Raw genomic sequence first — 16,892 nt, 5'->3', positions numbered from 1 at the left:
GAGGGAAAACACAATTAAAATTAACATTTTTTTAATTTTCCAGATTCTCTTGGTCTGCCTATTCACACCAGTCCAGAACCAACCTCAGCCCCAGTAACCAAAGGTGATGCTGAATCTGTGGACGGTGGATTCTTCCCGTCTCCAGAGCTACTGAAGTGTTTCGTTCTGGGATTCTTTCTTTTGATTGCAGTTATCACAAATATCCTCTTGTGTCCTCATGATAAAAAGAAGAAAGGTGGGTGCAAACCAACAGCCCGACACCATCCCAAGCACAACTGTTTTAATTAAATGTTGGCAGAAAATATTGTGGAGCATCTTATTAGCTACATCAAGACCTTTATTCTGATGAATCTCAAAAAACCTGTCAAGAGCATGTCCATAATCAATGGTAAATGAAATAAATAAGAAATAATTAATTACATTTTACATAAGACAATTGAAGGACCATTGAGATTTACAACTGAGACAATTGTGTGTTTCCCCCTTCGCTGTTAGCTGTTAGAGAGATGAACCTGCAGACCTCAGGCGAAGGAAAGTAACTACAGACATGGTTTGCATCTCGTCATGGTCACAAACAACAGCAGTAATGCTGAGGGTCAGTGTGTATTTGTGGATGTTATGTGGATGACATTTGTTTTCTGTTCCTCTGTTCCTTGAGTTCCTGTATCTCCTCAGGGTATCTGAGCGCAGAGGAGCGTTAAGAGTGGATCGTATGACACAGACTATGAGCAACATGACATCAGTCCGGAAACGGCTTTTCCTTTATCCACTTCTCAACATTAGTCATCATTAAGTGTTATGGACAACACTGAGAAAGCAGGAGAGACCAGGGATGGATGTAACGTGGGGTCAGCTGTTATTACGTCAGTTTAACCACACAGAAATTAGGTACAGAGATGAAATTGCTAGCAGCGTTGGGGGAAATTATTTTCAAAAGCAAATTGTTTTAACGGTAACACTTTATAGTAACTTTCATTTAATATATAACTTTCAGTTAATAAGTTATAATATATTAATAAATAATATATTGACATAGGTAGAAATATGAGATAATGTTCTTGTTAATGTTTACTAATGAACGTACTAAACATTACCTAATGATTAACATATGATTATTTAATGTAAATTGAAATGCTCTCATATGTCTGTAAACTTTCAGTTCATATGATCTTCATTTTTGGGTCTTTATACTAATTATTTGGTCATGTTTTTGCAGTACCCAATCAAAAGTGGAAACTATTCATCATTTGCAAATGTTTACAAATGTTTACTAATCATTAATACCTTTATGAGCAGTCATCTCAACAGCAAAAAAAAATCCCAAAAGACCTGATTTTACCCAATTCAACACATCTCTAGTAATCATTTTATTAATCATTTGTTTAAAAAGTTGAAATTTAAATCTATTCATCATTTGTAAATGTTTGTAAGTGATTACTAATCATTTAGTATCTTTATAAGCATTGGACTTTTAGCCAATGTAACAAGATTTGTGTAAAGGGTGGCTGGTTAAAGGGTGGGAAGTTGTGGCCTAGTGGTTAAAGAGTTTGACTCCTAACCCTAAGATTGGCGGTTTGAGCCTTGGGCCTGCAATACCATGACTTGAGCAAGGCACTGAACCCCCAACTGCTCCCCGGGCGCTGCAGCATAAATGGCTGCCGACTGCTCTGGGTGTGTGTTCACAGTGTGTGTTCACTGCTGTGTGTGTGTGTTCACTGCTGTGTTTGTGCACTTTGGATGGGTTAAACGTAGAGCATGAATTCTGAGTATGGGTCATCATACTTTTCACTTCACTTCACTCACCTTTTCACACTAAGTTTGGCTAAATGCTTGCAAAAGACATTACAGATTGTAATTTTGGTGCAAAAAATGTTTATTGCCTCAACACTCACATTAGTATACTACTTGTCAGTATGTCATTAAACAGAATAATTAAATTATTATACACTATATACACTATACTGTACATTATATAATGTTAACCCTCTAACAAACCCGTACCACTAAACCTGTCCCTAACCTTACCATAGGGAAATTATCATGGGATTATGGTTGGGTGTAGGGTTAGTTGCTTGTAACTATGCATAGGTAACTTTACCATACAGTACATGTAACATGTATAACAAGGGTGCTGTTAAATATTGACTTTCATCTGAGGGACATGAAATAAGATATTTTGAGGAATAGCTCAAAACTGTTTGGTTACCAACATTCTTCAAAGTATCTTTTTTTTTTTTTTTAATAACAATAATAATAATAATAATAATAATAAATAATTATAAATATACAATATATAAAAACTGAACTGAACTGAATTTTGAAGTGGTTATAAAAGCTTTATAAAAAGTGGTTACAGAAATGTCACACCAAGGCTGAATAGGAAAGAAATATACAGTATATATTAAATTGATCTAATAATTTTTTTTGCGAAATTTGTGTTATATCTGTGTTATATATAGTTATAGACAGAAAAACAGTTAGATCAGATATCTATCAGATAGATAGATAGATAGATAGATAGATAGATAGATAGATCACTTACTGTTTCAAGTCAAAAATTACAGCAAAAATCTAAACAAACACATTTTTAATATTTTTGTAAAGCTTAGTTGGCTTAAGAGCAAAGCTGGCAAATGATGTTGGAGAAATAGTGACCTGTTGTGTTTCTGAGAACTGTAGATATGCTTGTAACGGTTTTCTCAATTTGACTCTGATAATGAAGATTTACTGAAGCAGGAATACAGAAAGTCAGTCCTGGGCCACACCACAGATCCACCCTTCAGTTACCAGCAATACACATTTATATACATTTACAAGCCAAACTGACGCATTAATGGTTAGTTGAGATGTTGGACAGTGGTCCACTCAGTTTGCTGCTTGCAATATACAAAGCTCTTTTTGGTGGTTTCAAGTTTATTGCACAGAATATGTTATTTCTATTCCTTTTTCTTTGGTTTATCTTTCATTGTCAGAACTAGATAAAGGGGGCGGCAGTGGAGAGGACTCCTTGTTGTACTCGTCGGTCATTTATGATAATGAGTCTCTTCGGAAAGTGACTGTGATGATGGTCCAGGTCAATGACATCATCACTAGAGTGCCAACCTAAATTTTAAGTGTTAAGGTTATGAAGGATACAAGAGTCATTGTTTGTTTGAATTATTTATTTATTTTGTAAGTTTACATTTTACAGCACATGTTCGATCTTGCATGTCTAATCCAGTGTTTGGAGGTGGGTTCTGGTAGTGCGCATATCCGGAACCTACCATTTTACAAAATGGAGGGAGACATGAGTGCTATGAAGTGTTAATGTTTGAGTGTTTGTTATGCATGTTATGTATGTTTGTATTATGGTTACTTCATGTAAAAAATGAGTTTATGAGAATGTATATTAGTTATGTAGCTACTAATGCTTTGCTGTGAAAGTCTGTATTGTGTGTTTTTGAGAAAGGTTCCTCCCCGTGATTATGGTTTGATCCACCAGTGTTTGGGCGGGAAATTTGTGTATTTAAACAATGGTCTGATCAGAGTAATGGGGGGCTGCATCCTGTGAATTCTGTGCCAATGTAAGAACTTGTCTGAGGTGAGACATGCTGATTATTATGTGGATGTTCCACTAAGCATTGTTTAGTGCCAATTTTTGCTGCTCACAGCATTTTGTTTTTGATTTTTTTTTAGCACCAGTGTGTTGCATTGTGTTTTTTTTTTTTTTTTTTTTTTTCCTTGTTTATTTTTGTGCACCACATGGACTGCTTCTTGAAAATGCAGCTTCTAAAATAAATCACAACTGGCATTTTGAAAATCACTCCCGTGTACTGAGCCTTCCTAACTTCTCCCAGGCCTTTCGGCTTTTCTCTACATGACAGTGACTATGATGACATTGGCAATTATTTACAACCTAGTCACTTATGTTAGCTGGAGACTGTGATGTGACTACATTTACAGTGAAAAACATTCTGACTGACTGTACTATTAGTACAGTAGAAACCTGAGAATAATTTTATATAATTCTTCTAGAACTTTCAGTGTGTTCAATGTTATTTCTTTGTTCATTCATGTCTGCTTCTACATAGTACAATTAGACTTTATCACAAATGTTTAAGCACATTTTGATATCACTTTAGGTACATTAAGTGCATACCAGTGTAAAAAGAAATATAAATATTTATGCAAATGCTTTTCTCTAAATGCTTACAGGACTGATGGCCAGGCAGTAACTGTCTATAGACCCTGAGAGAGACATGTTCAGAATAATCCGATATGACCGAATTTTAAAAGAGCTCTTTTAAAATTGTTATCTGAAGCTTAAAGCAGTATCTGTAACTAATGGCATGCAAATATTTTTTTTTCTAATTAATTATGTTAACGTTTTAAACTGAAAATCAACAGAAAGCTTGAGAGGTAGATTGTTTTGTAAACATTTTAAGGGACAGTCAACAGGAAAGCAATTGATATCAAATAAAAGGTGGTTTAAAGCACTTAATAACATTTCCATTTTCTGTGACTTTATCTTAAATGAGAACATTTCCTCTGACAGTGTTTGATAAATTTGACCCAAATCGGTTTTAACTAACTTTAGGAGAGTTTTAACAATGTAAGTGATAACAGTAGAATGTTTTTTGGTACTATTTATTTATTTCAAAACAAATAGGACTATTCAATTTAGCAGTAGATAAATTTAAATCCAGTTTTAATAGTCTGTATTGAATTAAGAAGTATTTGAGAATCACTTCGGCATTTTTATAGAAGGTAACTGGTTTAAATAGAGCTATTCAATGGGACATAATTAATGTTAGGGCGACATTTGTGGTTTACATTTTAAATTCATATTTGTACAGACCGAAAGTGAAAATTGTGGCAACCGTGTAAGTATTTTCTACCGAATTTTTAATTGCGTGACGCTGCATCGTGCTATTGGTTGAAATGCCGGCGCCTCAAATTCTCTGGCATCTGATTGGTCGGGTAGAGCTGTGGGGGCGTGTCACCATGAGGTTGGTGTAGCCGGACGGAAGCCGTGGCTGTTTTATTATTGAATAAAATATCCTTTTTATGTGGTGATATTCCAACCTAGCACAAGAAAAAAAAGTTTCTATGCTTCAATAATTTATTACGTTATTTAGTATTTATTAGAATGTAATTACGCACCTTTTAATATATTTGAATAATTAGGTTCTAGTTACAACTCTTAGTTAAAGCTCTAGGCCTCGAGTAGGCGCCGGTGGTCGATTTTAACAATAGCCGAGGAACAGTCACGTAGAAGCGGACACACTTTCTCCATGAGACGAGCCCACTGTAATTTATCTCCATTGCAGCAGTAAATAAACAGAAGAAACAGACACTAGATGGTGCCCGGCGTTTGAAGCGTTTGTAGATCACATATGGACAGTTCTTGATCGTTTTTCTGGGCTCACACAATAGAAAATGTCTAACGGTGCAGCGGGAAGCGGGGGCTTAACCTGGGTGGTAAGTTGTAAATGATTACTTATGTTGTAATTAATGTATTATTACACAAAGACACCGCAAATTAAATGTTATAACCGTTTTGTGTACGCATAAATGTGCTTTAGCCTTTTAGCTGCAAGGTTCTCAGATCAACATGAATGAGCTCACAGACTCTGCATCTCTTTATTATCTATTCAGTACACACTATATTAATTTACATAACGTCTGTTTTAAATACTGCTCATAATGATCATCATTCTGTGTTTGATGGTGATTTTTAGTGAAGCTTTTTATTTTTATTCTCGTCAGATGTGAACGAGTCTGTCCACGGATTTAAACTTTTAAACTTTTTCGACTTTGTTAGAGTCAGATTTACACATGTGATGTTTATGGACACAGACCATGGCTTTATTACAGCCAGAAGCCCAAGATGATGAGCTGAGCTTAAACCTGGACATTGTGTTAAAACCACTCAAAGCCACAACAAAAGAGCAGCCAATGGCGAGACACATGTTAATTATGAGAGCTGATAAACTAATGGTTTGTTACACATTATTTACTGATTTACTAGTTTCATTTATTTGTTTATCTGAGTTTGTGAAGATAATATATATAAACATTTGTAATATGAATCTTAGATTCACAGTTAGATTACAGTCCTGGCTATCATCAAAAAGCTATAATTTGAGGTCTTTCCATCGGAAAGTCATTGGATTTTTTTTTTTACAAATTAATTCAGTGTCATCTAGGAAATATCATCTCAGAGAGCAATAAAAGCCCTGTCCTTACACAGTCTATGGAGTGAGTTTAACAAACTCATAACAGACAAGCAGATTATACAGACACATTTACAGGATTTACAGAAAGTGTCCGTATTGCACATCGTATGTACGTTACTCAGAACGGTTGTAAAGCAGCAGTGAATTCAGGCCATGTAAATGATTCTCCATAAAATTGAGTCACCTTCTGTTTCTGTAAAATAATTCCTAAATTAAAGGCAGCCCCAGGAGTTGATTTGATAGCCGCAGACAAGTTTAACAAAGTTGCATGTATGGATGTATCTAACAACAGACCCTCTTTGACAAGAACAATGGTGCCAAAAAAGAGGAGGTGAACGGCCGGGGAGATGCAGGGAAGAGTGAGGCGATCAAGAAGGAGAGCTCGAAGAAGATGTCAGTGGAGAGGATCTACCAGAAGAAGACCCAACTCGAGCACATCCTCCTCCGTCCGGACACCTACATCGGCTCAGTGGAGCCCGTCACGCAGGTGAGAGACACCGACCGGGCAGCGTTGAGATTAGAGAGTCAAAATGTGAATCCAGCCTTTAACAGTGAACATCATTTTAAGACAGAAATGACTTGACATTTAAAATGTTTTGCTAACTGTAGAAGTCACCTTTGAAGTAAATGTTAAACTGGCTGATTTCAGGCTCCTTCTAAAGCCTCACTGTTTCAATGCCATCAGGTGCTCTTCATTTCTTTACATAATACTTCAATGATTGTGTTTTATAGCAAATGTGGGTTTTTGATGAAGAAATTGGAATGAATTTGAGGGAGATCACGTTCGTCCCTGGATTATATAAAATCTTTGATGAAATCCTTGGTAAGAATACTGTTATGTTCTTTCAGTGACTTTGACATACTTTGTTTGGCAAACTAAATAATTAAAAATGATTGCTTAGAGAATGATTTCACTTCACTGCACAGTAGTATTTTTTTTACTTATTTATACTTGTACAAAAAATATATTTGAATACACCGCAGATTATAGCGGAAACTATGCAACTGTGTCAAAATTGCATCAGATTGTTTTTAATAAAATAAATCTTTATTTACCACAAATTATAACAAATTATCATTAATGATATCTATTTTTATTATTCATTATGTAAAATATTGCTGTATTTGCTGTGGTAACATTAAAACATTTTAGAGAATTATGCATTTTATTGCTGTTGACATTTTCTCAGTAAAAAAAATATATTTATATATATATATATATTTCATTTAATTATGAAATGCATGAATTGTCTTATTAATACTATCACTAGCAGTAATAATATAGAAGTCACCATCACTGTTATGATTTCATTTTTAAAGATAAATCTGCTGTGATTTTCCAAAAATGATTAGAAATATCTGTGAAATGTCATGCTCTAACATCAGATTTTCTGTCCCATCAGTCAATGCAGCTGATAACAAGCAGAGAGACAAGAACATGTCCACCATCAAAATCACCATTGACCCGTGAGTGCTGTTTTAACATCTGCTGATCTAATAAACACCCATGACTGCTCACTTCACATCCATAACCACACACACACACACACACACACACACACACATGCTTTCATATGTGGTTTTTGTACTGTGCTAATTATATTTCCGATCCCTAACCCAACTCGACCCTCACAGAAAGCATTTTTGAATTTAATTTAGTAGATTTCATCTTAACATGCCTCATAATTCAATACCAATTTAGAGGGTAACAATTTGATTATAAAATGATGCTTCACCATGTCCTCAGGTTCTTTGATTATAGTATATTTGTAGTGCACTGTTGGGGTCAGCGATATGACACAAATCAAATCATAGTTTTCATCCACAATAACAAAGTATTTCACAATATTGTTATTTTTGTTATTTTATCTTAGTTATTAAAAATAAGGACAAAGATGCAAAGAACAAACATAGGGTAAATACAATATAAGAGAAAAAAGTTTTTCAGGTATGGTAGGTCTATGTAACAGTAGCATTCATTTATAACTTCAACTTCATTTATAATAAAAACAGTACTTTTTCTTTTTGCATGGTTTGCGGAAACGTTCATGTCAGCATCATGATGCATCATACAAACGATTGTTGGAGAACAGGATGGACTTCTGTCTCTGTGTTGTAATGTCCTAACCTGTCCTCTCTGTTCTAATAGAGAGTCCACCACCATCGCCGTGTGGAATAATGGGAAGGGAATTCCTGTGGTGGAACACAAAGATGAGAAGATGTACGTGCCTGCACTGATCTTTGGACATCTCCTCACCTCGAGCAACTATAATGACAATGAGAAGAAAGTCACAGGTAATACAAGCACATGCAGTGGTGCATCTTCAGAAACCTCTCTGTGATGGAGTTTCTTGTTGTTGGTAGTGTTTTGCTCATTATTGAACTTGTCGTCTGTGCCACAGAATGGGAAAGCAGATTAGCAGATTGAGTGTGAACTAATTAGGGGTCAACCGATGGTGTATTTTACTGATACCAATAGCTAGGTTGGACCAAACTGGCCGATACTCGTCCTCTCACCCCTGATAGCAAACATACTGCAGTCCTTTCTCCACTAATGCAGCATCTAGTCAACAAAGTCATTAGTTAGTAATGCTTTGAAAACATGACAAAACTCCATTTAGTTGTCAATGTTTTAAATCCGCGTCTGAAGTGTCCGTCCGGTCTGTGCAGTGCACCATGTCACATGTCAAAAAGAAACAGCGCATGCTATCAGTGATTTCTGCCTCTAGAGGCTTCTCTCATACTGTCTAATGACAGAGGACCCTTCTCAGCCACTCCAGCAACAGAAGCAACCCGCGAAAGCTATCAGCATGTTAGTAATATTATTCCAGTAATAAACTATCATGCTGATTAATCCTCCAAACGGATACATCAGTCGACCTCTAGAACTAATCACACATTGCTTAAAAAAGTAGTTTAAACACAGTGACAGGTAATGGGGTGTAACATTACACATACTCGCCTTGGAAACTTCTTTCTGTTTGGTATGTATGTGACTAAACAAATACAGGATTGTATTAACCACTGCACGAGCAGAACAAAATGTTAAACTTTTAGTTTTCATATTGTACTTGTAAAAAATCTTTGTTTTAATGAATCAATATAGAACTTAAAACCCAAGCTCGATCTTTAAGTCAATGCTGTTTCAGATGATGCATGAATAAAACTTCACTAGACATTATTTAGAGTGCCTCCCACCCAATAACTGCAATAAACTTTGTGTTTTTCTTTTCCACTTTTCTTTAGAAACAAAGTCTCATCTTTCAGATTCTGTCCTTTTTATTTTTATCAGTTAATACATTGCTTAATCGTTAACCTTACTTCTTATTACAAGATGCATTTACTGCAGTTAGACACAAGATAATATGCTTTATTTTTACACTACCTGTCCACCGGTGCAGAGGAAATCCACTCAAAGTGCAAAAAAAAGGATTTGAAGCCGTCAGTCAGGTTAATTCATAATATATTAAATGGATTTCCACTCTAAACAAAAGTTATATAACAAACACAACATTTTGCAGTACTGTAACCTGTGAAATCACAGGGTTGGTTGTATCGCTCATTCACAGTAAATATGTTTGTGCTTGTTAGACTAGTTTAGCCAGTATGGTTGTGATGATGAATACGTAGGTTATCATCACGTGAATATCAGTTCACAGTGTTATTGTGTATATTGATTTACATTATGTTATGATTTGTGTATAGAGACAATGTCAGGTCTAAAGTTCAAATTGTATGTTGTAAGGGAGTACAAGAATTTAACAGAGATTTTGAAGTTTTCATATTTATTTATTTAGGTTAATTAGTGGTTAGTCCATTTACTGGGACAGAGATGAATATGGATGCTTTGAAATGGTAATGGTATTATTTAGGAGGTGTATTCTTTGTATTGGATCAATGGTGATATTCATGATTATGATTGTATGTTTAAATGTGTATGTGATTTGGCACTGATTCAGAACTTAATGTGTATTCTTTGTAATGAGTGTTGATTTACCCCTACAGTCGGTATGATCCGCTAGGGTTTGGTGGGAAGATCACATATAAATGATAGCTCTATTTAAGAATTTATTTTCTCATTTGAGTTAAATGGTAACAATGTACAAATTTGTTCCTCAATATTAATTTAACGAGGTAAGAATTAATGAAATGGGGCCACAAATTAAGTTTTATGTAGAAATTAACTAGCTGTAGGAGCAAATTGTAAAAAAATGTTTTTTTCTGATATCTATTTTTTCCACATCATGTGTGGGGGTGTTCCATAGTGCAGCACATTTCATTTTCACTTTCCCCGCAATGCAACATCTAATATAAATGTCTTGCTATTGCAGATGAAATAATTAGCTTTTATGACAAGTTATGAGATGAGATTGGCTCTGTCTTGCTTGTGTCTCACAGTCTTTTCAAACATCAGAGAGGGGTGATCTTTGTAGGGAAACTTAATTAAACTTGACTTTACTTTAAATGTTTTTCAGCACAAAGTGACTGACTGTTTTGGTTTTGCAAGCTCTGCATTCACAAGCTGTTGACAGTGTCAATAAGAGATTTATACTACAGTGTAGACAGGTCATTGATTATAACAGGATTGTTTATGAGAGTGCATATGGTCTCAAATGATCATGTGAAACTGTAAACCCGCAGTGGGTTTTACTAGAGGGGTTATAATGGAATAGAAGTGTTCTAATATTGCTATGTTGCTTAGAGTACTAATTTGTTGTTTAATGTTTATGCACTTTATTTGTCTTCATTTTACTTGTATGTGTTCAGCAGCAATAAAGTAATTCAGAAATAGCTTTTAGCTTATTTTGAATATTATAGCTGTATAAAGAATATGACACACAGTTGCTTATTACTAATTCATTTGATTAATTGGCATTAATAATCACAATTAGAATATCAAGAGAAGTAATCAACAGTTATAATTCTGTCATAGTCATGCAGCCTTAGTATGCAATGCTTTTGTGCTGTTTTTTCATGATGAGGATGAGTGTTCAAGTGAATGTAACTCATCAATCTGGTGTTTTTCAGGCGGCAGGAATGGATATGGTGCAAAACTGTGTAACATATTCAGCACAAAGTTTACAGTGGAGACAGCCTGCAAGGAGTATAAACTGAGCTTTAAACAGGTAAAGCCATTTCCTTAATTTGGAATAGAGGAAATGTGTTGTGGTTGTCATAAAACAGCAGCTGGACGTCTTACACACTTACCTAAACTTTTTATCCTCCCACGTGTTTCAAAGACATGGCAGAACAACATGGGAAAGACCAGCGAGGCGAAGATCAAGAAATTTGATGGTGAAGACTTCACTTGTGTCACGTTCCAGCCTGATCTGGCCAAATTCAAGATGGAGAAGCTGGACAAGGATATTGTGGCTCTGTTGACACGTAGGGCATATGATGTGGCAGGCTCTTGTAGGGGCGTAAAAGTCATGCTTAATGGAAAGAAGCTACCTGTAAGTCACCGGTCATTTCCATATGTTCAAAAAAGCTTATTTCTTGATGACAATCTGATGAGTTTTTTCATTAAATCTAACATAGATACAAATGTTTTCAGACAGCTGTCTCCCTCATGAGCATCTGTGTGTGTGTCTTGTGCTGCAGGTAAATGGTTTTCGCAGTTATGTGGATCTATACGTGAAGGATAAACTGGACGAGACAGGCGTTGCTCTGAAGGTGGTGAATGAGACTGTGAATGAGCGCTGGGAAGTGTGTCTCACCATGAGTGAAAAGGGCTTCCAGCAAATCAGCTTTGTCAACAGCATTGCCACCACCAAGGTTTCTGAAACACTATTACTTGTTACTGAAACTGGGAATATAAAAAATTACTCATTTTCATTGTGAAAATTGTCTGTTGGGTTGCATAAATCAGGGGTTTTCAAGTTTTTGGAGCCAGGGACCCCTTACAGGGGAGAGGATTTTCCAAGGTCCTCCTCATAATTATAACAGTGTTTAAGTCTAAAGTTGAATGTGGGTAGAAGGAATGAACATAATATGAATGTTTTACTGGTGCAAATGGTCCCCATTGTATATGTACTTTTTAATATTACAGCATAATATAATTAAATTTACCATATTTTCTGGAAAGTTGCACCAGGTCAGGGGGAAAAAACAACAACAAAACAAAACAAAACAGAAGTTGCATCGGTGTGTAAGTCGCTTTTTACTGTTACTTTCAGAAAAAATGTAAAAGCTGAATAGGTCTGAGTAAAATGAATGTTAGGAAAAAAACATAATAAACACTAACATGACTTTTCCTTCGCCTCACTCCAAATCTTTTATATTTAGTGGCATTCATAACAGAACAAATATAAATGCATATAAATATATAAAATATATATATATATTATAGGCGCCGATCCGAAAAACAAGAGATCGTCAAGTCAAGTCACTTTTATTTATATAGCACTTTTAAGAATATAGATTGTAACAAAGCAACTGAACAGCATTAAATAGGAAAATAGCGTGTCAATAATGCAAAAAGGCAGTTCATCATTGAATTCAATGATGTCATTGTAACGCATTAAACCTTCATAATCATCGGGAAGAAGGAGGAGGGAACCGGCGGACAATCAAATAAGACTTTAATAATCAAAATAAACACAAAACAGCACCAAACAAAACCAAAACACAAACTAAAACCCAGGCCTGGTCCTCTCTCGTCCTTCACTGTCGTCGCTCCTGTTTTATATCCTTCCATCTCCTCCGTGGGACCCGGAGCAGGTGTCGCTCATTTCCAATCACTCCACCGGCCTCGCTCCGTTCCCACGGCTCTCAGCCCCGCCCCACTCGTCACAGTCATCATCCAGCTCAGTTCAGTTTAAACAGTATCTGTGCAATCAAGTCGACGAAATTGCTGGAATTTGAGTGTCCCTGACTAAGCAAGCCAAACCAAAACTCCTTGGGAGAAAACCTTGGGAGAAACCAGGCTGTTCTCCTCTGACCAGACAAAACCAGCAGTTCAATTCCAGGCTGCAGCATTTATAGTCCATTTGGGGCAGTTTTTAGCATTATTTTAATGGCAAATGTCGAGAGTGCATTATTGTATTACGAGAGGCAGCCAACACAAATCTCTCTTGCAGCGGGCTTGATCTCCCATATAGTGATCATGGCATTGCACTCCGTCAGATACCTCAAACTTTGTCCTGTGTTAAACAGGTATTTACTAAATATTTTAATTTAATGAAGCGCAACCCTCATAGAATTTGTGTATTGTGTATTTGGTTGGTAATTGCATGGATTTCAGTTCGCAAGATACATTTTGTGTAGTGAATTCATCAAATGCAGCATCGAAAGGAGTAGCCTATAGACTCCCCTAGAAAAAATACTAACACCCGGTATAATTAATTACTAAGTAATGAGAATTTTTTTTATTTTGTATTTTTATTTATGAAAACACTTTGTATTCCTCATATCAGTGGAACAAATGTGATATCCATCAGATAAGAGCAATGGTCTATTTTAATTTGTATACCTTCAAAATGACAGTGAAAGTCATGGCCTAATAGGGAAGTCGTGGCCTAATGGTTAGAGAGTCGGACTCCCAATCGAAGGGTTGTGAGTTCGAGTCCCGGGCCGGCAGGAATTGTGGGTGGGGGGAGTGCATGTACAGTTCTCTCTCCACCTTCAATACCACGACTTAGGTGCCCTTGAGCAAGGCATCGAACCCCCAACTGCTCCCCGGGCGCCGCAGCATAAATGGCTGCCCACTGCTCCGGGTGTGTGCTCACAGTGTGTGTGTGTGTGTTCACTGCTCTGTGTGTGTGCATTTCGGATGGGTTAAATGCAGAGCACAAATTCTGAGTATGGGTCACCATACTAGGCTGAATGTCACTTCACTTTCACAAATTTGTGCTTTTGTAAAATAAAGAAAACAAACAAAATTTGCTTTCCGTCTTGGTCTCTGTGAACTTCTTACTAAATGAAGAAAAATTCTGTGATACTTTCTACTTGTCATACAGACATGAGAAATATATTTAGCTAAATAAACCTTGAAGTGCCCGCTTTTAAGTGTTTAAGCTTTGCTTATTTTACATTAATGCATTAAATAAGTCACATTGGAATGTAAATCATAGCATGTTTCAGAAGATTAAAAAATACAAGTTGCAGTCCGGAAAATACGGTATAGCAAATTTATTTAGCAGACCCCCTGGCTTTGTGTCACGGACCCCAGTTTGAAAACCCCTGGCCTAAATGACTAGTTAACTGATCTGTTTCTACTGAAAATGTATAATTAAGCTAGTTTCAGGTTTGCCAAACAAAAATCAGACTGGTTTAAAATGACAATGGTGCTTTAAAAAGGATGCATTTAAGGGTGCAATTTAACAACTAACAACTAAACAGCAAAAACATCATATAGCATGCTCATTGAATGTGTGTTATCTTAGGGAGGAAGACATGTTGACTATGTTGTGGACCAAATAGTGGGGAAACTGATTGAAGTGGTGAAGAAGAAGAACAAAGCTGGAGTCTCCGTGAAACCATTCCAGGTGTATATTCACAGTTCAACACATTAGTATGATATAATATCTATTCAGACACGTGGATATTTGGTTCAGTCTCTTGACTGTTCTAAAATAAATAAAAAATATTTTTTACATTTCAGGTTAAAAACCATGTGTGGGTGTTTGTGAATGCCCTGATCGAGAACCCAACCTTTGATTCCCAGACCAAGGAGAACATGACCCTACAGACCAAAAGCTTTGGCTCCAAATGCACTCTCTCTGAGAAATTCATCAGAGCTGTAAGTGTGTGAAAATCTCTTATCTTGTTCTCGACACTAACAACACTTTCTCATCTTTTATATTTAAAGGGGATATTGCATGCCCATTTTCCCACAAGTTGGTATGATTTAGGGTCTTCATGAACTTTCTGCAACATACTTTGGTTAAAATTCCTCAGCGTTAGTGTAAAACAAAACCCTTTTTTACCTTGTCAAAAACAGCTCTGTGCACAGTGACCCATTTCCGGAGTAAATGAGTACTGCTAATATTCATTCTTAAATCCAACAACAAAACACCCAGGTCGCTTAGGGTTGTGCCGATAGCGGATAGTATTGTGTATCGAAGATAGTCCAAGATATCGACAGCAAATTTCTCTGTCGATATTCAAGACAATAATAGGCTCATTCTCCTATTAATGTATTAGATTATAATAATAACTATTATTATTTTTATTTTTATTAGGTGGCATCTATAATTCGGCCAGCAAACTGCCCAATTATTTTACTTCAGCACCACATTTCACACACACACACACATGCGCGCGCGCGTATAAGAGGATTAGAGCCTGTAGCTGAAGAAGTTGTAACGCTTTGACTCAGATAACTCTTTTAATCCATGAAATGAAAGAGATAGAAAACGAGGAGTTTGTGTCCCACACATTTAATGGCTGGTACACAGCAACGCACTCTTCTCATACATGAGAGATAATCACTCCACCGGCCTCGCTCCGTTCCCACGGCTCTCGGTCCCGCCCCATTCGTCAAATAGACATAACAAAAATAATTGCATGTTCCAGTCAACATGAAATTGAAGCTAAGACCAGTGCATTTTGTAAAAGAAACAAGTAACTTGCTTTAATAAAATCAATTATGTCAGTTCTGATTTAATGCTAACTTTAATAACTGTTGAGTTGTGGTGATGTCTGATTGACTTGTCCTGTCATAGGCTACAAACTGTGGTATTGTGGAGAGCATTCTGAACTGGGTGAAGTTTAAGGCCCAGACGCAGCTGAACAAGAAATGCTCCTCTGTCAAACACAGCAAGATTAAAGGGATCCCCAAACTAGATGATGCCAATGATGCTGGTAAGTCCATGACAGATAAAATGTCAAAGTTGTCACAGCTTTGCCAAGAGATCTCAGAGATCACGGTCTGCTCATTAGGGTGGGTGGGTGATATGAACCAAAAATCATATCATAGCCCATGAACTATAAAAGGGCACCTGCTGAACATGTCACCAAATTTTGTTGTCTTCAGAAGCCATAAGTTTGCAAGCAGTCTGTACTATGTCTGGGAAACTGGGTGAGCATTTCAAGAAGTACGTGCCTCCGTGTCAGAGGGTTTTGACACCCGATTTGTGAGTTAGGGTTTGGCCGATAGACGATGCCATTGTCGATGGCTGATAGAAATATCAATGTCGAGCCAGCATCGTGATTCCCCCTATCCCCCCCAATCCGCTGTGTCCCAATACTGTGTTCGGAAAGAAAATTATGTGTGTGACGAGTGGGGTGGGGCCGAGAGACGTGGGAACAGGAGCGAGGCCGGTGGAGTGATTGGGAATGAGCGACACCTGCTCGACCCACCAGTCTTGAGTCCCACGGAGGAGATGGAGGGATATAAAACCGGAGCGACGACAGTGACGGACGAGAGAGGACCAGGCCTGGGTTTTAGTTTGTGTTTTGATTTTTATTTGTGCGCATCAGTTGTCCGTGAGGGGCTGACGCGCTGTTTTGTCTTTATTTTGATCATTAAAATATAATTTGATATTACAATGTGTAATATGGAACCCTAAAGGGAATAAAAATGAGATGGGTGGAAAATACTTTCTCTCTCAGTTACATCATAGGGTTATTATACTTTATATAAATTGTGAGCATCAGGGAGTCTGGCATCGAAACTGCTTTTTGAAGCACAATGTTTCACATTCGAGCTTTGAAATCCCACATAGTTTGTTT

General features: G+C 36.7%; 1 protein-coding gene across 2 annotated transcripts in view; it reads left to right on the top strand.

The window, feature by feature from the left end:
* The first annotated feature begins 4,972 nt into the window (after positions 1-4,972).
* The window catches only part of LOC132104536 (DNA topoisomerase 2-beta-like), a 38,711-nt gene continuing 26,791 nt past the window's right edge, over positions 4,973-16,892 (top strand). The window contains exons 1-11 of one of the 2 annotated variants that reach the window (XM_059510091.1): positions 4,973-5,460; positions 6,511-6,705; positions 6,951-7,041; positions 7,622-7,685; positions 8,368-8,513; positions 11,247-11,344; positions 11,459-11,671; positions 11,820-11,993; positions 14,603-14,704; positions 14,821-14,958; positions 15,884-16,022. In XM_059510091.1, the coding sequence (XP_059366074.1) occupies positions 5,419-5,460; positions 6,511-6,705; positions 6,951-7,041; positions 7,622-7,685; positions 8,368-8,513; positions 11,247-11,344; positions 11,459-11,671; positions 11,820-11,993; positions 14,603-14,704; positions 14,821-14,958; positions 15,884-16,022 (1,402 nt within the window). In that variant the 5' untranslated portion in view covers positions 4,973-5,418. The remainder of the gene's footprint in view (positions 5,461-6,510; positions 6,706-6,950; positions 7,042-7,621; positions 7,686-8,367; positions 8,514-11,246; positions 11,345-11,458; positions 11,672-11,819; positions 11,994-14,602; positions 14,705-14,820; positions 14,959-15,883; positions 16,023-16,892) is intronic. The other variant, XM_059510092.1, reaches the window with a different exon arrangement.

Source organism: Carassius carassius, chromosome 25 (genome assembly GCF_963082965.1).
Source record: "Carassius carassius chromosome 25, fCarCar2.1, whole genome shotgun sequence".
Classification (NCBI taxonomy): Eukaryota; Metazoa; Chordata; class Actinopteri; order Cypriniformes; family Cyprinidae; genus Carassius; species Carassius carassius.
Note: the sequence above shows the minus strand (reverse complement) of the source record. Positions and strands in the feature narration are given on the sequence as shown.